Source organism: Gouania willdenowi, chromosome 16 (genome assembly GCF_900634775.1).
Source record: "Gouania willdenowi chromosome 16, fGouWil2.1, whole genome shotgun sequence".
Classification (NCBI taxonomy): domain Eukaryota; kingdom Metazoa; phylum Chordata; class Actinopteri; order Blenniiformes; family Gobiesocidae; genus Gouania; species Gouania willdenowi.
In genome coordinates this window covers 19,924,875-19,949,628 of record NC_041059.1, presented here as the reverse complement: position 1 = coordinate 19,949,628, position 24,754 = coordinate 19,924,875, and the positions used below count along the sequence as shown (strand labels likewise).

At 38.8% G+C, this 24,754-nt stretch overlaps 2 protein-coding genes across 2 annotated transcripts in view; both read right to left on the bottom strand.

The window, feature by feature from the left end:
* Positions 1-9,258, bottom strand: part of LOC114477863 (eukaryotic translation initiation factor 3 subunit H) — a 65,121-nt gene extending 55,863 nt beyond the window's left edge. The window contains exons 1-2 of the mRNA XM_028470523.1: positions 9,243-9,258; positions 8,959-9,137 (exon numbers count right to left, since the gene is read on the bottom strand). Of these exons, the coding sequence (XP_028326324.1) occupies positions 8,959-9,137; positions 9,243-9,258 (195 nt within the window). The remainder of the gene's footprint in view (positions 1-8,958; positions 9,138-9,242) is intronic.
* A 1,319-nt stretch (positions 9,259-10,577) lies between these two features.
* LOC114478418 (double-strand-break repair protein rad21 homolog A-like) lies at positions 10,578-18,755 on the bottom strand. The gene is made up of 14 exons (XM_028471495.1): positions 18,599-18,755; positions 16,991-17,174; positions 16,720-16,849; positions 15,611-15,710; positions 14,564-14,670; positions 14,213-14,410; positions 13,633-13,758; positions 13,384-13,509; positions 12,648-12,871; positions 12,120-12,273; positions 11,850-11,995; positions 11,380-11,550; positions 11,163-11,243; positions 10,578-10,933 (listed from the first exon to the last, which is right to left on the bottom strand). The coding sequence occupies exons 2-14, from the start codon at positions 17,132-17,134 to the stop codon at positions 10,742-10,744; spliced, it is 1,899 nt and encodes a 632-aa protein (XP_028327296.1). The 5' UTR covers positions 17,135-17,174; positions 18,599-18,755; the 3' UTR covers positions 10,578-10,741.
* Positions 18,756-24,754: the final 5,999 nt, after the last annotated feature.

The window sequence follows — 24,754 nt, the reverse complement described above, 5'->3', positions numbered from 1 at the left end:
TCCTGCACAGTGCAATAAATCCTTAAACACACTGCACTCTACACTAGCTACAAAAACTCTCTCAAGAAACCACATAGGGATTCAAAAAACCTTGCTCAGAGAAAATGATGGGAAAAGTTGCTGAGGCACCTGACTGGTTGAGTGCTGGAGCGGGCAGTGGTCAGAACCACCTAGTGCTGTGCAGAATCAATCTCAAATGCTTGCAAAAAGGCCTGCTTTTTTCCCCCATAGCTTGCAAATTTACCCTGAAGAGATTACCCAGCACACCAAATGCTTTTCATATAGAGTGACTTTATTCAAACATGTAGTCAGATATTGGACATAATCTTTGGGCTCAAATATTCCATCTATAAATCAGGAACATTTCATCTTTCTAAAACCAAGCGCTGAAAAAGTGAAAATAATGGATAAATTAAAAAGGCCCTCCGTTGGCATCACTGTCAAACACCAAAAAGAGATTATTTACTGAACTTTAAGAGCGTCACACATCTTTATTTTCTCAAAATAATTTTCAAATGCTCACACGATTTGGCTCCAGAATCTCTTTCCAGGCAAAATAATTACAGTAAACCAGGGGCATGGTGGATGGTAACCTTAAAATACCACATCGTAAAACCACATTAGGGAACTCCTCTGTCTCCATCAAAGGCTGTCAACTTTGGAACACATTGCCAACTCAAATTAAATTAATACGAGATAATAAAACTTTTTACAATGAAGGTTAAGTGCTGGCTAAAAGAAAAACAAAGCTGTACCCATTAACTTTACGTCATTATGGAGGTTATGTTTGACTGTAGGGAGTTGATGGTTCATGATATGTAATACTGGTTCTGTAGTATACATTTTGGTGTTCTGTGAAATGCTATTATAACATACTTTTCGTTTATAGGCCTGTTGTGATGATAGTATGTGTTTTCGTGTGCTGTGTTGCAGCATGGTAGCTTTGAGCTTGTTTAATATTCACATTTTTGTGCATTAATTATAATATCAGATGCAAAAATGCAACTAGGGGAAAGAGTTGGAAATTAGCAATAGCTATAAACTCTTTACACAATACTTCAGTTGCATTAACTATATTGTAACTCAGTAAAGCTCATAAAAACTAGACTTTACTGTGATCCAACATGTCAACTACTTATATTGCCATCAAAAACTGAGATGTACTCAAAAACTGCTACTAAAATATGCATAACTGACATCACTAGCGCATAGCTTCAATTAATGCTGAACAATTAACCTTAATCGCATCGATATTGAGGTTTTCACTGCTGCGACAACCTAACCTCAGATCCTGAGGTTTTTTTCTTCCGTCTTCATCATTTGAGTGTTATATATATGTTCACCAATCAGAATTGGGCTGCTGGCCAATCAGAGATGGTTACAGGACACACGCTTGTATGCGCTGCAGCGAGTCTGAGTGCACTAACAACAACTACACTAGGGCCCAATAAAATCCACGTTAACGCAATCACGGCATCATCCAATGAAAACTAATTTTACTGTTGAATGCGGAAATGGACAGAATCGAGTTGAAACGCCGTCACCGTGAGGAAAAGGATGTTTTTAATGCGAAAACTTAATCAATAAACCTGCTCAGATTCAGTAAACCATTGATCCCTGAGGGGAAAGTGGGTGACATTAATGCTGCTCTCTACATCTTTATGTGACATGGATAATTAAAAAGGAGCAGTCAGAATAATCCATGTCAGTACAACTTATATCTACCTTTTAATTGTATCTTACTTTATATTTGACATACATTTTTGCTTAATTATGGGTTTTTCATTTATTAGTATTTATTTTGTTTCCACTCAGGAGTTAAAAACTAACTTTTCTGAAAAAAATGATTAATATTTCTTAAATAAAAAAACAAAATTAATTCATATGCATTCAAATGTATAAAATCCACTTTTTAAATTTTAAAATCGAATCGCAATACGTCAGAAAAATCGCAATTAGCTTTTTTGTCAAAATCGTGCAGCCCTAACTTCAATGCTGTTGTGTGACTCACGCAAACAGAATAAGTCACACCAAGCAGTGCAAGGCAAATAAAGTCACTGCAAAACTAGAATAAACCAAAGCAACTAAATGATCATAAAAAAAGCTGAGCAATGCAGTGAATGAATGTTAGGGCATAAATCATGTTGATAACAATGTGAGTAGGTCACGAGCACATTCATTAATACAGATAGATTTACACAAGAGCTGGGTGGCCATTCTTAAGTTATGTCCACAAAACATTGTCACAAGGGAGTTCTTATTAGTTTCAAACATCCACATAGAGAGATGGCTTATTACAATATGGTGCAGGATTTGTCATGCAACAAGTAAAAGGTGGGGGGAGGCAACATGGGACGGAGGGAGCAGCTAGGAAAACTAATAGCATTGCCTGCCTGTTTAGTCTTTTCTGCTTGAGAGACTTGGGATGTCAGTGCAGTGGGCCAGAGAAAACAAGGAGACGGGTGGAAAGACATGGGGGGGGGGGGTGAGAGAAGGCAAACAAAGGTGTAGTTTCTTTTAGGGGCTGATGACGATACCGATTTTTTTTTCCATCAGCCTTAGCCGATGACCAATACGGACTGCCGATTTTCTTGAGCTGATATTTGAAGTCGATACAACTTTTGCTCCCTCAATTCTCAATTTAAGAAAAAAAAGAACTTTTATTGAAATTAACAAAGGTGAGGTAGAACAACAAGTAAAAAAATATTTCTGCTCTCTGTAAATAATGCGGATCGGTGAATGCAGTAGCCCGCATCGGCTATGTATCGGTCTATCAATAACCAAAAGGATATTATGGAACATAAGGATACAATACAGTGGGAAATAGACCAGGTTTAAACAAGGATGATCTACAGGCGTAACCATGACTGCAAGAAAGGCCACAGAAGGATGTGACAGTGCAGTCAAAGTCCTCAGGATCAGATGGGCTAGCTGCTTAACAACCTCCCCATCCTCACCTACAGCTCTGAACACCCCTGGAGCATTGGCTCTTTTTTCTTTCAGGAAATAGATTTCTAGTCTGTCTCCATCAGTGTGAGCAGATAGCACCAACACACAAAGCTTTCAGCTATTCAGGCCCTGGCAATCTGTTCATCACACACTTAAATGGTGTCAGTCTGGAAAAGGAGCTAAGAGGAGATGGAAAATTGGCTTTAAGAGCCAAAATAACTTCAGTGAGGTCAAACATACTGAGCTAAATTCACCTTAGGTTGAAATAAAGGGCTTCAAAAAGGTACTGAAGAAGCCACAGCAGTCAGAGAAAGGAAGAAAATAGAGAGAAGGTTTTTAGTGGATCAGTGAGAACTGGCTTCCCCGATGCAGAGTAAATGTCATCAGGTATTGTAAGCAAAGCCAGGACATTTTAAGGCTTCTCCTATCACACACACACTCTCCTGTTCTGTCTCATCTTTTTATCCTTCACACACTTGTATATAATGTCATTGATCCCATTCTCCAGCAGTTTACCCACTGAGTGCGCCTCGTGTGGAGGGATCTGGGACGAATATGTGAAGAGCATATTATAAATCAACAAGCTTAAAATTGAATTGTGCAAAATCAATTGCACCCCAAATCCCCTGTTGGCAGCCTTCAATTCTAATCATAAATCGCTCTTGTGCTCCTGACTTAGGCAATGAGCATGTACAATGCTAGAAACCATCCTGTAATGAGTTTGTGTCGCTGAATTGTGGACAGACTCCACAGCCAGTGCTGGCAGTGACGCACTACTTGACAGAACAAACACTTTCTGTGTTGGGTTAAGCAATGGAAAAGGGCCACCACAGACTATTCATCTGCCAGCTTTATCCCACTGTTGTCTTGGAGAGATCATTTCAGACATTTAGGCTGTTTGCCTGGCCAAGTTTTGTTTGTACTGTCAAAGAGTTCAGGACTGATATGTGGCATCCAGTGGCCCTGATAAGATGCAGAGTGGGCGGTGCCAGTGCAGCATGGGAAAAGAAAGACGAGATGAATTCAAGCCACCTGCTAGAAGTTAATAAACTATCCTGATGATGCTGCTTATCTGCTCCTCGGATTAATTCGCAGCTGGCAGTTTGCTTCTTTTTATTTAGAGGTAATTCAAATTGAAAACTCAGTATTTATCTCTCTACGGAATTGCTTTTATATTGCTATGGTTACAGAACAAAAGTTTGTCAAGGGCAAAAAAATAATTTTAGTGGTCACACTGGACCTCCTGAAATTCAGCCTTCTAGAGATTTGTCTTTGAACAATCATTAAACATAGTTCAAGAAATATTGCTGGACTGAAGTAAATCACCAAGCGCCTCAGTTTTGGGGTGATATTGTCATTTGTTATGAATCATTTTGATATTAACCCTGGGGAAGTGGTGAAATTCACACAGAGAGAGCTGGCAGGCCCAGGAATCTGTTTGACTGGACACAAAATCAGAGCTCTGTGGGAGGAAATTGGAAGTAGAAAACGGTTGGGTTTTCTTTTTGTAAAAATGAATTTCTAATGCATAACCACAAGCCAGTTTGTGATGCTCTGATGTCCTTTCCCTCCATCCTGTTCTGTTCTCCTCTTGCTGTCCACTAATTCCATCCAGTCCTGCAGATGGCTGCCACCACCGAGTCTGGTTCTGCTGGAGGTTTCTTCCTGTTCCAAGGGAGTTTTTCCTAACACCATGGTAAATTCATAACACAGGCATCTTTGTAGTCAACTACAACTCTACCGAGTGCTGGGTGGTGTGACCAAAATTCAGTGACGTGCCGTGACCACTAGGGCTGGGTAGGCACGTTGCAAATCGAGACCACCAATGACAATTTCATATGTTTCTACTGTCAAGTGTTAATTCAATTCAAAGCAATTTTATTTGTATAAAGCAATTTCCAACAAAGTCATCTCAATGCGCTTATCAAAATATAAAATTCATAATAAGAAAGAAAAAACCCAATAAGATCCACATGAACAAGTATTTAGCCATCTAACAAAATCAACATCATAAACACCATTAAAGAAACATAAACAATTATTTAATATAGCCTCCATACTCTCCCAACAAGATATATCTCATGACACGGCAGCACATCCACTGTTTGTGTTGGAAACACAGAAACACGGAAAAAATTACAACTTAGAACAGCCTCAGTGAGGAGCATCCACAAAGTCAATCCTTCCTTTTGTTCCATTCACTGTGAAAATTATGAAACACGTTCTGACCTTACCTTTGCTGAAGCTCTGGTAACTCAGGTGTTGGTCTCCATCTTTTAAAAGCTGTTGTTTTTCCTCAAAACAAAGTTTCTCTATCATCTCTAGCGCTGTCATCCACACTGTAGTGTTATCCCACCCACTAGCGAGAGAACACAGCAGCAGCAGTCAAGTGTCATCTATTCACTAATGTGCTGTGAACTTACGTATAGCATTTAGCATAGCGCAGTTACGTGCAAAGGCAGCTCTCTACGCTGCCTTTGCACGTAAATGGATGTCATATTGGGGACCTGACTGCGCATGCGCAAACACGTAAAATCACGCAATGGGAACGGAGGCAGAGGAGCGACGTGCCTTTGGGAGGGGGCGTGGCCTCCCTCTGCCTTACAGCGGAGTGAAAAAAAAAAAAAAAAAAAGACTGCAGCTGTTCAAGGAAATAGCGCTGTTTAGTAATTTGGGCTATGAAACGCACAAAATTCGGACACTTTCAAACTTATAGGTAATGTAGGCTATTGGAAATGGAAAAAAAAAAATTTATAATTTAAAAAAAAAAAAAAAAAATTATAATTAAATAATCAAAATATCAATTCACCCTTGGGTAGGCACTGCCTACCTTGCCTACCCTGATGGCACGTCACTGCCAAAATTCATATCACTGTATAATTGCACAATACACACGGTACCCCAAGGTGCCAAATTGTAATGGTTCCTACTATACTAGAAATTCTACACGGCAGTACTACCGTGGATTACGATACTACCGGTGCCAGTTTCCGCTACATAGCGGCTACCTCTACTCTCCTCCCGGCTTCTCACTGCACAGTCTAAACTCACTGCATGCCACTCCACAGCTGCTGAATGATTGGCTGTTTGCCTGTTACTGGTGACGTTCGGAAATATGATAGGCTGTTTCCGCACGCTGGGTCCGCCTGTCTGTTAGCTGGTTGGCTGTTCGTGTGTTTCTGCCGGCAAGAACCAACTCCATGAAGACAGCTACGCTTCGATAAAAACTTGCTTCAAAACAAACAAGCTAAAGTTCTGTCTAGCCTGGACGTATGCATGGCTTACAGTCACGAACGCGAGACAACACATGGCCGAAGCAAAGTTATTTGACTTGTCTTTTTCTTTTTTTCCCTACTGATCCAAAAAACGATCCCAACCGTGACTCAAAACCATGATGTGATCCAAACTGTGAGTTTTTTTGATCCGTTGCACCACTAATGGATATTGCACTAGTTTGGTGTTTTGGAGCCAAAACTCTCAGGTTTTAGAAAACAGTTGATTCACTTGTTGTCACCCATACCAAGTAGGCAATAAAAAAACTTCTACTGCATTCACTCTGTTGGTCTCGATAACAATGATTTTTTTACTTCTGAGTATTCAGCACTTAAGGACTGAAAGAAAAACAGCTCTTATCTCTTGTTTTTGTTGTTTTTTAAATGCTGCAGTATCGGCATGCATCTGTATCGATTGATGGTAAGCAATTGGGTACAGGGACAAAAGGGGTTATCGGAACAACACTAAAGGCATGCTATTATAACATTGATAATAACTTCACCTGCCTGACTGAACTCAGTTCAGCATGCTTTTGCATTTTCTGAAGTCGCCCATTGATTTTAAACCACAAAGCTCCTGGATATATCCCACAGCTTTGACTTTTCGTGAGCCATCGTGCTCAAACCAGACAACTAATCTGCACTATGTAAAGCTTGTTTTAAACGTGTTGTGTAAATATAACAGCAGAAGTGAGAAAATCCTCTCTGTGGGCTCCAAATGAACACACCAATACACCCCTGTAGACACCACTGAACACTCTTCTAAAGGAAGGAACCATCTAATTTTACTATGCAGTCACAGTGATGCTATCTGCAGAGTCAGCTAAACATGATAGGTCAACAATGCATTTAGGTGAGCTAAAATCTGAAACCAGCCCTATGAGAAAAAATCTAAATGGCATGCCAAATAAAATGTACCTTACTGTTTTATAAGTTAACAAGGATGAGATAGATAAGAGTTGGGAAGTTCCATATTTTTGCATCATGGTGTGAGTTTATTCTCTCAGAGTATGAAAATAAGGAAACAGTTATAAAGTTTGTACTGCTGCGTTTGGTCTCAACGGGTCCCGCTTTGTGTCCCATGCAGATCAAGTAAAACAAAGATGGTGGAGGAAGTTTGGGATCCTCAGTTTAACCAGCAGAACTGCACAGTATGTAAAAATATCAACAAAAACCCTCGTCTTCATTTGACATCTTTTTTCCCCTCATACTAATAACACATTTACGTGTGTTTGTGTTGAAAGCCTACCCAGAATTTTATTTTGGAAAATTTTGTCTATCTGCTAAATCCAAGTTCATATTCAGTTTTGGCACTTCAAGTGCTGGTGGTGTGCAGACACAGTTACACTACACTTTAAATGTCATTGGTTTGACTTAATTTTTACCATCATCTGAGGCACATATTTTAATCATATGACCAGGTTTCGTTTATTCAGACAAAGTTTTTCAGGAAATTTTATCTTCCAACATGTTTCGACTGTCAACTGCCAGTCTTCCTCGGAGGTGGTTGCTTTAATGCATCCCTACGAGTTTTCTTAAGAAAAGCAACTCATAAGGACACACGAAAGTCAAAAAACTTGGCGAAATCAGCAAAACCCCACACAGAACAGTTGATACTGTTAAAGCTATAACAAGACAATAAACCTGGTGGATAAAATAATGAAATATTGTTAGAACGAAAGTTGAAAAACAGATGCAAAAACCTTTGGAAATATCAACTTTTTTGGGGGCGTTATTTTGTATTTTATTACAACGATTGCGACTGTGTGTGAAAACTGGACAATGTATTACTTAAACCTATATATTGCCATCCATGATCCATCCATCCTTTATACTTATTATTAGTAGTAGTATTATAATTATATGTGTTTTTGGTTTGTTTTTGGCACCATCTAAGTCACATTCATTGTATTGTATTAACGAAGTGTGTATTGATACGGAAGCGCACATTTTCCGGATCTTTTCTGCAAAAGCGTAATGTGCCTGTGTTTTCACCGTGCCAGGATGGCCAAGTGGTCTAACTGCCTGACTCAATAATTCTTCCTTCCGCTGTCGTCATATATATTTTTTCATTTTAACATATTTAACATGGCAAATTCCACCTTTAAAAATACATATACAAAAAAAAATATAACATTTTAGTGTAGCTAAAAATAAATATGAGCTAAAATAAAAATGACGGTACTTTAAGTCAAGTGGTGCACCTATCACGTGACTTCAACGTTCCGTATGTATAGACTAGCTGTCTGTTCATACGTTTCCGTACGAATAGCCACAGCCTTGTTTTAAACTGTACTTGGCCAATAAGACTAATCTGAATCTGATTCATACACTGTCGTGGTACTTACACAATGCACACAAAAGTTGCTGCTAGAATCTAGCATTCCAAAATAAAAGCATTAGATATTATGTTTACAGTACCATCTCCACTAGAACATCGTGGATGATGAGCAAGCGTTGTAATAATAGAGTAACCATGCCGGTGACGCGGGATGGCATCATTACCTGGTTTGAAAAGCAAAATCCTCTCACACAGGATTTCACTTCAAACACAACTCTGACTGTCCACGTACTCATCAACGGAGTTGCTAATAATGAAGATATTTTAAATACGATAGCGTAGTTAGTTTAATAACTAGCGGCCTCGGACTAGCGACCCGCCATGTTGATGCTTTAGCATTCACTCAGTAAAGTAGCACTTCTTAGTTGTAAACTCCACATATGGTCTCACACTTACCATGCCTTCAATCTGGATCTGTTTAACCGGAGAGTCCAAAGTACCGGCTGTAGACGCCATCTCTGTGCTAATGACTGGACCTGGAGCCCGAACTGAAGCCGCCTGTGTGGTGAATACACGAGGAAAAGAGGGGGAAGGATTTCTAAGTGGGACTCTTCCGGTGAATACATCAGCATTTCCTGTCCGGGTAGAAACCAGAGCTGAGGAGCCAGTCTCAATATTTGTCTTTTGGGCCCTTTTAGTGGCCCTTCGCTACGGCAAATTATTTGTTTTTCTATTTTCACCACAAACAGCAGCCATTTCTAATATTATCCTTCATTCCATCCATGTAGCATTCCTCTTTTTCTGTTCACTGACAGCAAAATATTCAACATGCTTTGCCCAATGCACTGTGCAATCTCCACCTTCACCTCCCGCTGTTCACTGCTTTGGATATTTGATCCCAGCCAGGAATATAATCACATTACGATGTTTACTGTTCATCTTTTGCAGATCTTATTGATCCTGGTCACATGCACCAAAGGTCAATTTGCCAATTGGTTGGTTAGCAACTTGTATTTAGGAGTTAAACAGAATGTGACATGCGATCATATATTTATTTCAACAGTAGGCCTATAACCTGAACTTAAAATATTTTTTACATATACATATTTTGCACATCTATCCATATTAATAGTAATATTTACATATAGTTTGATGACATGTTAAAAGTATTTGTTGTTTATTCCCATCCTGATAGCACTATTATGCAATTCTTTTAAACAAAATATCAGCATGTTAGAAATGACATCTTGTTTGTTTTCATTTTGTTGATGAGAACTGCTACATAGCCTTAAGATCTGTAGAACTTATGATTGATTTACATCTTACACAGCATTGTCAAAATGCAATGTAAGATTTTTTATTGAGTTAATATATATATATATCAATATATATATATATATAACTGCAATAAGTCAAGTCAACAAAACCTATGACTTTAGGTCCCATTTATTAGTAGAATTTAATATATATATATAAAAAAAAAAAAAAACGTATATTCAAGTACTTAAAACACTTTATTTCAAATCTTTACAGATGTATCACAACTATGAGTTACCCCAAGACTAAAAACATGAAATATTGAACTTAACATTACCTAGTTACATGTGGCAAAAAGGTGAATAAAGTTGTAAAATGGTACAATAAAAAAAAAAAAAAAAAATGGGAGAATAAGAAAATAAATTTACACAAAACAAAAACAGAACCTGCCTGAAATTATACATCCAAAACATGATCTTAAATGCATGGTGACAATAACTAGTTTGAACATTTGTTTAATCAAAGAACAAGTGCAACATGGAGAAGATAGAGGTTATAATTCCGAGCAGTGAAACAGTACCTTTCCAGAACTACAAGAGGGGGCCTTTAAAATCTGCAATTTTTCAGGTGAATGGGGTGATTGTATAAAAGTTTTGTCATAACAGGAAAAAAAGATTTTAACTTGATAAACAGAATGAAGAAACACATTTGACTGAGAAAGGTTACTTTATAAATATACCTGCTAAATAGTTTTCCTCTTCCATCAAAACCAAGAACACTGCATGATTCTAGCTGTTGTACAGTAAAATCTTCCTTTGTTTTTTTTTTGTTTTGTTTTTTTTAGAAAAACTTGCCAACCCAATCCCCACTACACCCATTCCATCTTAAGAAATGACATGGGTTACAGGAAAACACAATATAAAAGCAAAAGGTTGAGTAATTAAAAAGTAAGTCTGCAGGGTTTGTCTTTTTTTCCAAGTGTCTAAATGAGGTGAAATCTTGGTCCGGCGGTGGCGATGATGTCACTGTAGGGCTGAGTCTGGCTGACCTCAATGGCTTGCTGCTTCTTGAGGACCAGGAAACTGTAAAACTTGGCAGCCGCCTGCTTTCTGTTGTTGTTCCGGCACAGGTCAAGAAGGCTGACCGAGTCTGCACCAGTTTTAGCCATGACACGCTGTGGAGAGAGTAGCACAATGTCAGCAATTCAAATATCAACACTATGTTCCATCATCATAGAACAAGTTCACCTCGTGTTGCAAATTGTTTTCCCTCGTACAAAAGAACATACGATGCAACATGATACCCATTTAAATGTAAACTTAAATGTGCTTCCTTTACTTAAAATTGACTGGGCGTCAGTGAAATCTGTTTTTAGTCAAAACTAAAGTAAATAGCTCACTAACCTGGAGGCCGTGCAGCATTTGCTGGGTTCTCTTGTTCCACCTTTTCTCTTCCTGATCCTGGTCACCCTGGCCTTCTTCATCCTATAGATCAGACAGAGTCATTATCACCACATGGTCAAATATGACCATTTAGTTCCTACCATGAATAGTTTCCAAGTTACAGCATGACCTTATATTTCTGATAAGGTCATTACAAAAGGCAAACATTTCCTCTCACCTCCTCTTCATCACTGTCATCCTTCTTGTCCTTTGATTTCTCTCCAATGAGGTCCAGCTCAGGAACAAGCTGGGTGAGGGTGAGCTCCTCTGGGGGCAGATCCACCTGAGATACATCTAACCTCTGAGACAAGCCTGAACGGTCCGTCACCTGCTGCTCCAACGGATTCATCTGGGGAAAAAAAAATTTGTTTCAAGATTAAGCTAGTTACCTTTCTACAACAACAAAAATTTACAGCATATGATTTTGTAATGTATGTGCATTCTGGAAATTTCAAAATTTTCATTTTTTCCTTTGGTCTACTTGCCATTGCCTGAAATACATTTCTGCGGTTGGGGAGGAGTTGTATTGCGAAAAGACTTGGTATGTATTAAATTAACTCATGTAGACAAACCATTCAATATTATGTCATAAATAGTAATACAATAAAAAAAAAAAAAAAAAAACAGAATCAGTTGACAGGAACTCACAGGAAGTGCACTTTCTTTGTCAATGGTCTTGCGTTTGACACCACGAGGAGTGGAGGGAGGGGGCATGGCTGATTCATCCAAGGTTGTTCTGCTGCCCTCCATTGCAGAGGCTGCCAGTATACTGGGCTCCTCCATGATAGTCTGGTCTGTGGACAAACAAGGAAAATCAATAATTCATAGTTGATACAAATCAAACACAGCTTGAAACTCTGCCAACAGTTTCCAGTATTTCATATTAAATGAAAAGGATACGCCTCCAGTTTGACTCACCAATAACATCCCTGTGCTGTCCCATGACTTCCTCTCTCGGCACCTCTGGGTTCTCCAGCTCTTTGAGGAACTCATCCAGGCTGTCAGCCTCACCTCCCCTTCTTCTCTTCCTCATCTCATCTGGCACCAGAGGGGTGAGGCAGCGTGTGAACATCTGAAAGAAAACGTACGGTAAACAAGTTTTCTTTATTCAGAGAAAAAAAACAACACTGAATACTTGTAAATCACAAATAAAGACATGTTTCATTTAGCATTCAGGGTGAGGAATGTAGACATGAAAGAGATAATAAAAACACAATCACTTCATCGCCCTCCCACAGCCTGAGTAACATGTTGATGAAAAGCGCAATTATGTCGGATCTATTCAGAGATAAAGACTGTAGTCGAAGCTTGTTTATGACTAATTTAACGGTAGTAATGGCGCTTTGGAGACAAACAACTGCTACCGTTAGATGGTTTTAGAAGGCATTAAAAGGCATGGGAGTTCTTAAACTGCAGTCATTAATATTCATCGGGAGCATTTGTCACCTTTAGAAGCCTGCCATTCCACAGAGGCTGAGCGGGCAGAGAGAAAAGCTTCTCCACCCCTCCCGTCTCCTTCCACATCATCAGCTTCTTCGTGGGTGGGGCGAGGTCCAGGGTGGTGACAATATCAGAGTAGTCAGACAACTGGGCCCGGATGGTCTTGCTGTCCAATTCCTTGACGCTGTCCACAATCAGCTTCCTTTTACGCTTGGCCTTAGTCTCTTTCACTAAGAATAAGAAAACAAACATAGGTTCTCTGGCACACATGGGACCAAATACATACACTCATTTAAATCAATCCAAACGAGTGGTGCGCTTTCCCTATTCATGCGTTTTAATGAATCTGGCAGCATTTTAAACACTTCTTCCAATGCTGTTCTACACTGACAGCAAATTGATGCAACTTTTTAGCAGCTCCAGAGGTCCAACAGCTGTGAAACAAATCCCAGTACAATCTGTGCTTTATGAAAGGGACAGCCTCTGTGGTAATAACACTGTCGCGCCAGGTTTACTATGTAATTTAATCTTTTTGGTTTCACAGTTTACAGTACATGCAACGGCACAAACGCAAAAAGCAATAATTTGAACAGTTGAACTGGGCCTGTTTGTTATGCCCTCTCTTTTTTTTGTTGGAAAGCTGATGGGAAATTTATATGAGATAAATGTAAACTGCAATTATAAACAAAAAAAGAAAGGAGAAGATCCTAAAACTATTTGCCACCACAGATTATGCTCTTACCAGTGATGTCAATTGGCTCAAGGGCAAAAGCTTCCTCCTCATTGTGAACCAAAGTAGTCTGCTCCGTCTGATCGGCCATTGCTGGGAGGGGCTCCGCTGGTCCAGAGTCTGGGCTGTCCGGTCCCGCTGGATGAACACAAGGCTCAATTAGGTTTTGTGCTGACGAATAACACTTAAAGCAACTTCCTTTATTTTGTCTCAAAACAAGGTACTTGACCCATCAGCCATTTTTCTTTTAGCTGAACATACGTGATTGCAAGTTCCCAAAGTCATCCTCATCATCTCCGTGATCTGGAGGCATCATGACGCTTTCTGGGATTGCTGGAGGATCGTCAAAGATTCCACCTCCATCCTCAGAGCTCAGGAGCTTGTCCACTGAGAAGTAAACAGGGTCAGTCTTTAGTACAAGAACTTCAGAAATGCCATTTGTTGATGTTAGGGCTGGGTGATATTAACCAAAATTCATATCTTGACTTTTTTTCCCTCTCAAAATTAAATGCATGATAAAAATCTACCTTTTTTTTTTTTTTTCTCTTGGTAGAAAAAGGTTTTTGGTCACAATCACTGGTGTTAAATGCCACACAGGCACTTTTATTTAACAGATGAAGAAGTTACAGGAGGAAAAAAGTAATGTTATATATTACTTAAAATAGAAAACTTGATATATATATATAGCGCCACCGCCTTGTTTAGAGTAAAACATGCTTTTGCGAGAACACCTAAAATTATCCCACTATTTGAAAACCTTTAGTAATAAATAAAAATTAGATTACAGAACTTAATTGAACCCTTTCAGAAGTTCCCCAAGGGAAATTAAAAATGGGCTTACCCAGCATTCCCCCATCACCGTTTCCCATTGAACCATCGCCAAAGTCATCATACTCCATATGGTTGGACTTATCAGGTAGATTTGCTGGACCAGGCTCAGGCTCCAACAGAAGGTTAGAAGCTGTGGCTCCATGCATGATGTCTTCCTCAAATGTGCTGGCGTCACGCATCATCTCCCTGCCATCCATCCCAAAGTCAGCTGGAGAAGACAGCATGTTGTTGGTACAGCATGTAAACAGGCGACCTCTTTTGAGCATTTAGCATCGCCACACAATTGCAGACAAATCTAAGCTCAACTTTTTTTGATTCCAAACTTGTGCATATAAAAACAACCTGCATTAAAGCATCTTACCAAAGTCATTGTCTTGCAGGAGGCTGAGGTTTCCAACATCTTCCCTCATGGTGATCTCTTCTACTCTGCTCTGGTTCAGAGTGAATTGCTGGGCAACATCTATGTCACTGAGTACACAAGTACAAAAATCAAGAAAATAAATAACATGAATACATCTACAGAGCAAAAGCATGGACTCACGTCCATATTCATTCAATTTCATCCAAAAACATGCCAAAGTAACACATTCCATGCAAATTATTTTTTTTCAAGCGTGGTTTCATCGTATTCGGCCAAAAGTTTTTATTTCTGTGCATCCCTAGCACAGCACATTTTCAGATGTTGCACTCGCATACACTTTATTATGAATCTTATATGATGTTTTATGAAAATAATAGAAAATTAACAGCAGGAACATCTTATCTGGCCATTCCCTGTAGGATCCAAAAGTGAGGCGTAAACTCAGAGTGGACCGAGCTTTTCTAGTTGCTGGTCCAAAACTGTGAGCTGGTTTTACTGCATATTGTGTGTTTTATGGGGCTTCTTGTAATGAATTTTACTGAGTATATGTGCAGTATCTTTTTTTGTCAATGTGTTTACATTACCCTTGTGCAGCACGTGTTTATGTAAAAGTGCTTTATAAATAAAGCTGGACTAGATTCCCCAAACTATTTAACACAGGTGATTTATTGTACGTTTTATTTATTTTCCCCTTTTTCCTTTTCATTATGAAACAAAGTATGCAAAAACAACTGTACAGAACTTCACAAAAGAAAATGATGAGTAAACAAGTATATGACCAACAGAAAAACTAAAAGAAATCTATATCAAGTGGCACGAAAAAAAAAAGAAAAAAATTGGCTTTATAGATTACGGTATAAAACAAGCATTCAAAAATTATAAATGAACTGATAATTTATAAAACAAGAAATAAAATCAGAAAGTTGGTGCTTCAATTATAACTAGAATCAAATCAAGTCACAGACATTTGTAATCAACTGTTTAAAAAAATAATAATAATTACATCTATATGTAAATCAAAGCAGAAAAGTAAAGAGTTAAACTCACTCCAGGTCAGGAAGTGGCTGGTCAAAGTCATGGAACTCCTCAGGTAGGGTGATAGCATTATACGCTGCCTCTCTGTTCTCCTCAGGTAAATCCACCACACCTGAAAAACATCATGTGAGCACAACAAAATTAAACTTCCTTATCAAATGCAAGCTTTTGCAATAGCAACCAAACCTGGTGTGGTGCATTTGATCACAGTATGTTTAAAGGTTTCAAATAAGTTCAGGAGATATTAAGTTCATTTAGTACATACTCATGTGAGTTCAAATGCAAAACATTGCATCAACTGACAAATGCCACGCCCACTATCAGACTTTCTATGGGAAGTAAACTTTAACAAAGGGCTGTTATTCAATGGAGGAGAAGGATCTGTTATACAAAAAACTGTTTATATACTGTATGTGGAGTGTACTGGTTCAGCTGAACACAGAAGTGTTTACAAGTGTATTTGAACCAAGATTAGAGTTAGAAAAAGACTTTTGCATTTTCTGAGTCAAAACAATGCAGAAGATGGACCAGGGGATGCATTTGAAACATTTGGAGATGTTATTTAGGCACTATGATAGTTTGACAGCAATACCAAACTCTAAACCCCAAAGAAGCAAATTCAGCTCAAAGGATATGGCAAGAACCCCTAAATAATGTATTCTAGCAAATTATACCAATCAAGTACACTGTTTTAAAGTAAGGATGTCCCAATACAACTTTTTCACTTCCGATATGATATCAATATTGCAAACTTCAGTATTGGCCGATACCGATCCGATATCGGCACGAATCATACATACTTTTATGACTTATTTTGTAGTGTGGAATGTTAGAAAAGGCTTGATCAAGTGATGTAACTCAAACAGAGAACAATAGTCAGTAACAGTAGGTATGAGAAAAACTGACCCATTAACCAATTAGTTACATAGATTTTAATTTTAAACATAATATCTAAAGTATTCTACAATTGAATAAATATAATATAATATATAGGGGAAATTTGAGATGCCGTCTGATAAAATCCAATATTCGTTTTCTGGCTGACATTGAACCGATATCAATATGGGATTGGGACACCCCTATTTTAAAGTACATAGAAACCCTCGCTTGTCACTTCTTACCTGGCCTGAAAGCCATTTTTATCTTGATGAAGGCTTCATTACAGTCAGCAAGCAGATACTTTGCCTTCCTATGGTAGATCCTCACCACACCAAGGAGTAAATGACCTGATGTACGCAAAGCCATCTTGACCTACGAGAGGAATGGAAGTATTTTATGAAGTTTGATCATTAAACATTAGTGTAACATCTCAATTACAAAGCAAATGATTACAAGAGGTTTAACATTTCCATTGATCATGCATGATCAGAGCACTGCATGGATCACTCGTACCTTGGGTGAAATGATGCTCTCCACACTGCTCTCTAAATTGCATTCAAATACATGGGCCTTGGTCAGTTTCTTGTCCCAATGGGCCGCCAGCCAGATCTTGGCTAGCGGCCCACGCTTGCTGAGAACGAAGTGGGCGTAGAACATTGCCCCGGTTCTGCTGGGTCACTCACACTGTGGTGATTCCCTGGAAAGCAGAAATAACTTATATACACAAAGAAAACAAAACAATGGAAGTTGGGGGAAAAAAAGTGCCTCAATAATACTAATCTTCATACTTAGAATACCAAAGCAGAATTCATCTTATGAAATCGGGACAAAGGGCTATCGTCCCAGTAGGGCTGAACGAGTAATTGCATTTGCGATATCATAAAAAGCAATTTTCTAATCGCAAAGGCTGCAATTTTTCTTGTCCTGTCCTGTTGTGTTCAGAGAGTGTTTAAGAATTACAGTCCACATGTTTACACGTTTCATGAACCGTGAAGTTAGTTAGATATGTTGAAGAGGTAAAGCCACAGATTTGTTAGCATTATTGCTGTAATCCGTGCTTTAAAAAATGTATATTTTATATTTATTTAAAGTTTAAATAAATCTGAAGTTGTCTATTATGAAACAGACTTAGACTAACCCTAACCCAGACAGATTTATTGCTTGTGTTCGTTGAAAAATACATGACAAGAGGCAATTGAAAAAAAATAATTCGCAATATTGAGGGAGGGGGGAGAATCACAATTAGATTATTTTCCAAAATAGTTCAGCCCTAGTAATTTAAATCACGTAAAGCACAACGAGGTTATATTTACGTAATATATGGTTTGTAAAAGCCTTTTGTTGAGGGATGACCCGAGAGATTAATTTCACAACACACTTTTTCCGCAAATAGGTAAGAGTAAATACTTTTAAAACAAATGTAACCATGTAAAAATGAGAGCAAAGTGAATGAAGGCGCAGCAAATAATCATCACAGGATAACTCAGACATAATGGTTCCAGCCCTACTTTTAAACACTCTTTTAAGGGTTAGGAGCAGATCTGTGATTTATTTTGTTGTAAACTAACAACACGAATCATCAGAGAAACGAGCTTTACTTTGGATGTTGTTGGTGTCGAGATGAGCGCTGTAATCGCTTAGGTACACAGATAAGACATTACGCTATCTGCAATAACTGTGTCCCACTTTAATGCCCAAACCTAAACCTTTACTAAGTTGGTTTAACGTGTTGCAAATGAGTAGAGATGGGAATGGCGCCTGTTTGAATGTGCGCGTCATTCACCGCCAACGGGTGGTTTGCCCCAGCAAATAGTCGGCGCCATCAACTAAAATTGAAGCCAAATTAGCCACCAGCTATGTATAAACGCAATAGTCCATTAACAGCCTTAAAAATCCCACAACCTGACGGAAATACCGTACACGGATACAACAGCAGTGCAGCTATTAGAGGCACACGGGAAAAGGCGCCGAGCTCACTCTTTCCTCTTCCAATAGTTAGCTGCTAAGCTAACGGCTCTCCGTACAGTACAAGGCCGCACTGATTGAAACCAAGCGTGCACGCTCACGTCACGCGGTGTCCTAAAAAATACAATGCACACATTTCCCTGCAAATACACTCACCGACAGCACCCTTCCAGCAGTAAAATCCAAATAGTTACGTTATTTCTCCCAGTGAACGTTCCCCTGTTGTACTCATTAAAACAGCCAAGATGGCGCCAGTCGCCTTCCTCCCGCTCAGCGCTGTGCTTTTAAAACGACAGGATGTTTACAGTCAAACATGGCGGAGGAGGAGCCTGACCGACAGCCTGCAGTGAGCCCCAAGTGAATGTGGGAGCGCTGTGGCACCTACACTGTCAGCAATGCAAAAACATAATGACTTGTCTGGCTGGCCTTCAAATACAAATTGAGTTAAATGCCACCAGATTCTAAATATTTGATATTCTGTTTCTACTCACTCTTTGTAGCTATAGTGGCCTTAATTATTCTAATAAGGCTTCTTTTTTTATAGTTCATTCAGGAAGGGGGCTACAGCAAATTGACGTCACAAATTTGGGGCCTTCAAATGGTCCAACATTTGTTGGAGTGCTCAAATTGCTGGAGTTATTTTCATTGAAAGTTTGCGCATTAGCCAAGTACTAGGGACGCAACGATTCACTCAACACCCGATACGATTCGATTCACGATACGATTCTCTCACGATTTATTTTACAAAATGAGACTGTAGACAAATGATGACTGAAAAATATTCATACTCATACTCACACTCATACTCAATATTCATATTCATACTATTTTCTTTTATCTTTCTTTGTCAAAAGAATGTCCTGATAAACTATGCAAAACAATGCAATTTAATGAAAAATAAATAAATCCTGAATGAAATAAATAAAGAAATAGTACAAATGAAGAAGAAGCCTATTCATTTAAATTCTGGCTCTACAGTAAACTATGCAAAACTGCATAATAGTTCCTTTTCTTTTTAAAAGTGCAACGAAAAAAAATATTTTGTGCCTTAACAATTGGACTTTAAAATCCCATATCAAATAAATAATATAAATAAACAAACTATGGCTTTCATTTTCTCTCTCTCTCTCTCTCTTGTTTCTCCCTTTCCTCTCTGAGCCTCTCTTAGATTTCACATGCTCTTTCTTTCTCACCTCTTTCATTTTGTCTTGGGGAAGCCAAAATGCTTCCACACTTCTGATTTAAAACATGGTGGTGCGTCCTGTAATCTAAATAGATAGCGCCCTTTGCTGTAAAAAAATAAATAAAAATAAAAAAAGTACTGCAATTCCATTTCAGAGTATCGATGTGAACCGTGACACCTTTGAATCAATTTTTAACTGCCTAACGATTAATCTTTACATCCCTACCAAATACCATTCGATTAGCAACAACCAAATGCAGACTCATCTATTGTAGGGTGACCAGATTTTTAAAACTTATGACAGGTGTGGCGTATTGGGATTGCATTGTACTAAGATTGTATATGCGCATACGCACTAGCCGAAAATTCATGTTCATGTTCATGTTCAAAGTGAATTTTTTGTATATAACGCACTTCACCAACAAATAATTTGCTGAAATATTTCAAATACATTATTACACTGCTTAATACATAATATTAATGTGAATTACAACTAAAATATCATTGTATTTTCAGTATGACTATTTGCGCATGGCAATTCCAGCAGTACATGACAGCTGCGTGCTCAGATTGTTTTACAATCAAAACAACTATTTAGATGTGCTTTTATTTACAACGAAAAAATTTCTTTTTTTTCTTCCTTTTGGATGAAATGTATTAATGCAACGGCTGAATCAAATTTAAAGTGGCCATCAGTTAAAAAAAGGAACATTTTAAGTGCATTCATTTATTATTTCATTTATTTATTTATTTTATTTTATTTTATTTATTTATTTATTTATTTTTTTTGAGGAAGGACAAGAAAACAAAAAAAAAAAACTAAAGGGACAGAAAATGCTTTGTGTTCAAGGAAACTCCAACAGAGAAAAACAATCAGAGATGTGGGAGTGGGAAGAAGAAATACTTATTTAATCCCACCCCCATTTTTTAATCATACAATTTTCATCAAATTGCTATACTGTCTGTTTAGACTTCTAGAAATACACAATAAGTACTCAACAAAATAGGAAAAAAAAGACTTAAATAATAATCAGTAACTCAAGATATACAAGAATACAATATAAAATACCAACATGGTAATAAATTCCATTCAATTCAATTTGCATTTAAAGACAACAGTAGCTAACACTAGTAATCGGTCTATTAGTCGCATTAAGCCCCATCTTCACTGTACTGTGACCGGATCAAACGTTTAAGTTAATATAGAATTGTTTAACATGATCAAAACTATTGCATGAACTAAAACCAACCCACGTTTGTTGTTTTGAGCTTTTTAATTGGTTTATATTGCAAGCGCTACTATGGCAACTGCTGTGATCGACAACTCACAGTCCACAGAGATCACGTTTTTAAGCGAAATGCGCTGCTGCTTTCAGGGTCTTTTCTGTCAGCGACAACAGACATTCATTTCTTAATAAATGGGACAAATAGGACTGGGCTTGTGAAAAACCGGGACAAATCAATGGTTTTCGGGCAAATCGACCGAGACACGTGACGTAACGCTGAAAACCGTAACTGTCCCGGGTAAATCGGGACGTCTGATCACCCTATCGGAGAAGCAGGCTTCATTACTCAAGTGAGACCACATCTTCCCTGCTAGACTCTGTCAACGTAGAACTTTTAATGCTGGAGTTTCCAATGACCTGAAACTCAATTGTTTTCTTTCATCGCCTCAAACAGATGATTATATTTATTAACCAATAAAGCTGATGTGTGTAACGCTGCGAGCACAATCGTGCTTTCACAGCAGGCTGCTCTGGATGCAATGAGTCCTTGAACCACTGGACTCTATCCTTTTTATGGTGCTCTTCAACAGCTCATAGGGGTGGCTGGGTTTCTTTTAATAAGTTACTAGCAGGGAAGCAATGTGTTTGCCCTCTATTTCCAACCGTTTTCTGCTCCAAAGGTCATGTGGTTATTTCCAGTGTCCTCACATCGACCCCCTCAGTGAAGCTGCGTGTGTGTGTTTAAACATCTACGAAGTCTAAGTCCCCTCAAAAGCAGGTTCCATATGAGCTAATATTCTAACACTACTCAACTTTAGCTCATACCATCAATGTCCATAATCTGACAAGTCCATTGACAACATTTATTCATCCATCCATCCATTTTCTTACCCGCTTGGTCTCCTGGTGCTTATCTCCAGCTCTCATTGGGCATCAGGCGGGGGTACACCCTGGACAGGGCAGCAGTCCAATCACAGAGCAACACACACAGCCTCCCATACGGTCAATTTATGGACTCAAATCAACCTATAACTGTCCTGTTTTTAAATTGTGGGAGGAAGCCAGAATACCTGGAGAAAACCCACACAAGCACGGAGAGAACATGCAAACTCCACAGCGAAGGAACCCAAGTGTCCACCACAGGGCTTGAACCCAGAACTTTCTTGCTGTGAGTCGAACGTACCACTAATTCATCATGCACCCCCATTTACTGATTTATTCAGTAGCCTATAGGGTCTCAGGGGTTGCTGGAGCCATAACAACAAAATCAGCAATCACAACCATGCAGAAATGGGCATTCTAATAAATAAACTATACAAAAATAAATATATCAAGTTTTTAAACAGGCTAGTAAGTGTATGTACAGTGAGATATTGCACAGATAGTGAGCAGAGATAAGGTGTCATACACTTAAAAATGCCCAGGCATGTGTGTAATCTGTCATTCCCTTCCATGTTCATTGATTTTTGCAGCAGCCCTGGGATATGTGCAGTTTTTAAGTCTGTTTGTTCTGGCTTTGTTCTGTACTGCCGCCCTAAGGGTAGCAGTCGACAGAGGTGATGTGGTGGGTGGGATAAATCCCTCAGGAGGCTCTGGGCCTTCTTATGGCAGTGGGATTTGTACGGCTCCTCTAAGAAGAGGAAAGCACAGCCAACCTGATCCTTCCACCCTTTAACAAAGTTAGATCCTTTAAAATGTGTGTTAACACTCATTCATTCCATCATTATGCTCTATAGTTGTTCTGAGCAAAATGCTGTAGCTGGACAATGGGGGTATACTCCAATTCAGAAATAAGAGAACAGGGGTATTTGAGCCCAACAAGTTTGAGAACCACTGGATTAGAGCATTCATTTATCATGGTTGTGCTTCTGCAAACAGAATGAACAATAATGTGCATCCAGTAATAATGCATCTTCCCCAACAACTACCATCTAAAGACCAGCAGGTGAAAAACATCCAAAAACCCTCAAAGTATTGTTGTAGCAGTTGCTAGACTGTTAATCTGAACTGTAAACTGTACAAGCTCGTGGCATAGTTCCATAGTATTCATAATGATGAACGGTCGCATTTACAGACCTTGGAGTCGCTGTTAGCTTACCAATAAACGGGAAGAAATTTGTCACCTTTCTAATAAGTGTTGACTAGGCCACTAGGAGTGAGGCCCAAGGCCAAGGCAGGCTGACTTGATAATAATGTATTATGTTTTTCTGCAGTCAGTGCCTTCTCTTCGCCCTTCTCTCTCTGCTCTGTTTCAGGTGTCGTGAAGCTGATGATGGCTGTTCCTGATCAATGGTTCACTGCTCAACTAGTCTGAGACACTCTGATGTTCTCTCTCTCTATCCTGTGCTGTTGGTCCTTTTGTCCACTAACCCCAACCAGTCACAGCAGATGGCTGCCACCTCTGAACCTGGTTCTGCTGGAGATTTCTTCCTGTTAAAAGGGACTTGTTTCTTCCCACTGTTGCTAAATGCTTGTTCATGTGGATCTTGTTGGGTTTTTTCTTTCTTATTATGAATTTTATATTTTCGATAAGCTCATTGAGATGACTTTGTGGTAAATTGCGCTATACAAATAAAGTTGAATTGAATTGAAATTGAAATTGGAGTTGTCAAACCACGTTGCTACATCTTTGTTTCTTTCCATGAAATCACACTTGTATGATTTACAAGCCCTGCAACACCCAGAACTACCTAAGTTTTGTTCAGCAAGCACATCGTCAGTCTGAGTTTGCCTAAATTCAAGAGAAGAAAAATTGTGCATAACAAGAGTTTTCACTTTTGGGGCATAAAACACCACTTTGCAATTAGCCACTCATTTGAGATCTAGTTTCTCTTCTAAACACCCTTAAATGTTTTAAGGAATTGATTTCTATGACTTTATCCTACACGTTTAAAGTTAAAACATGTACGATAAGTTACGGAAATCTGTCAAATCAAATGTAGGGCTGAATGTGTATGTGGGCCTGTCAGAGTCATTGTTTCCTGTGTTATGGACTAGAAATTCACATGTAATTGCGCGATATAGTGAGTTGTAGTCAATACGAAGAGAACCACAAAGCTATACAAACAGTTCATTGTGTCCTAGGAGAGGAGTAGAAGGAAATCCACTCAGTCCTGCCATGTAGATTTTCCCCTTTTGTGGCATTTATTGTGATTCAACAATGGGTAAGTGCAATACCTACATGTGAAATCCGATCCACTGCCGCACTGTCCAGGGTGTACCTCCACCTAGCGCCTGAAGAAAGCTGGAGATAACCACCAGCAGACCCCCACCACCCCGAGAAGGAGCTACGTTCAGCTTCTATTGAGGAACATCCAGCGTAGAAGATGCAAGGACAATGTCAGACTGTATTGCTCCTCTGCAGTCAAAATGCAAATTATCAAGCGGATTTGTCTCATAGGCAACACCATCTGTTGAGTTTGAGCTGCTGCCATTTGAGCATGTTTGTAATTTTACCAGAATCAGAGCCTCATGTTATTGTAGAGCTTATACGTTATCAGGATTTTACAAGTCTGGCCTGAAAGCAAAGTCTCGAACTAGATGTATATAGTAACATGCAATCATATGTGCATTAAAAAAATAATAAAGGACTGATAATCTTGTTTAATAATGGCAGGTGGTCTATTTAAAAAGAACTGTTAGTGATCTGCAAAATGATTTGATAATTTTCACCAATTTTATGTCAGAAAAACCAAAAATAAATGTACCCTATATTTAACAACTGAAAGTATACAAAGGACAGACTAGATTGGATTAAGGGAGTAAATATATTGGAGGCTTGATGCATCTGCACAACCTTGTCTTTTTAAAGAGAAGGTTGTGAGTTTGGTTCCTGTTCTTGGCCTTTCTGCACTGCTTGCATGACCTCAATAGTGTGTGGGGGTTTTCTCTATTCACTGTTGT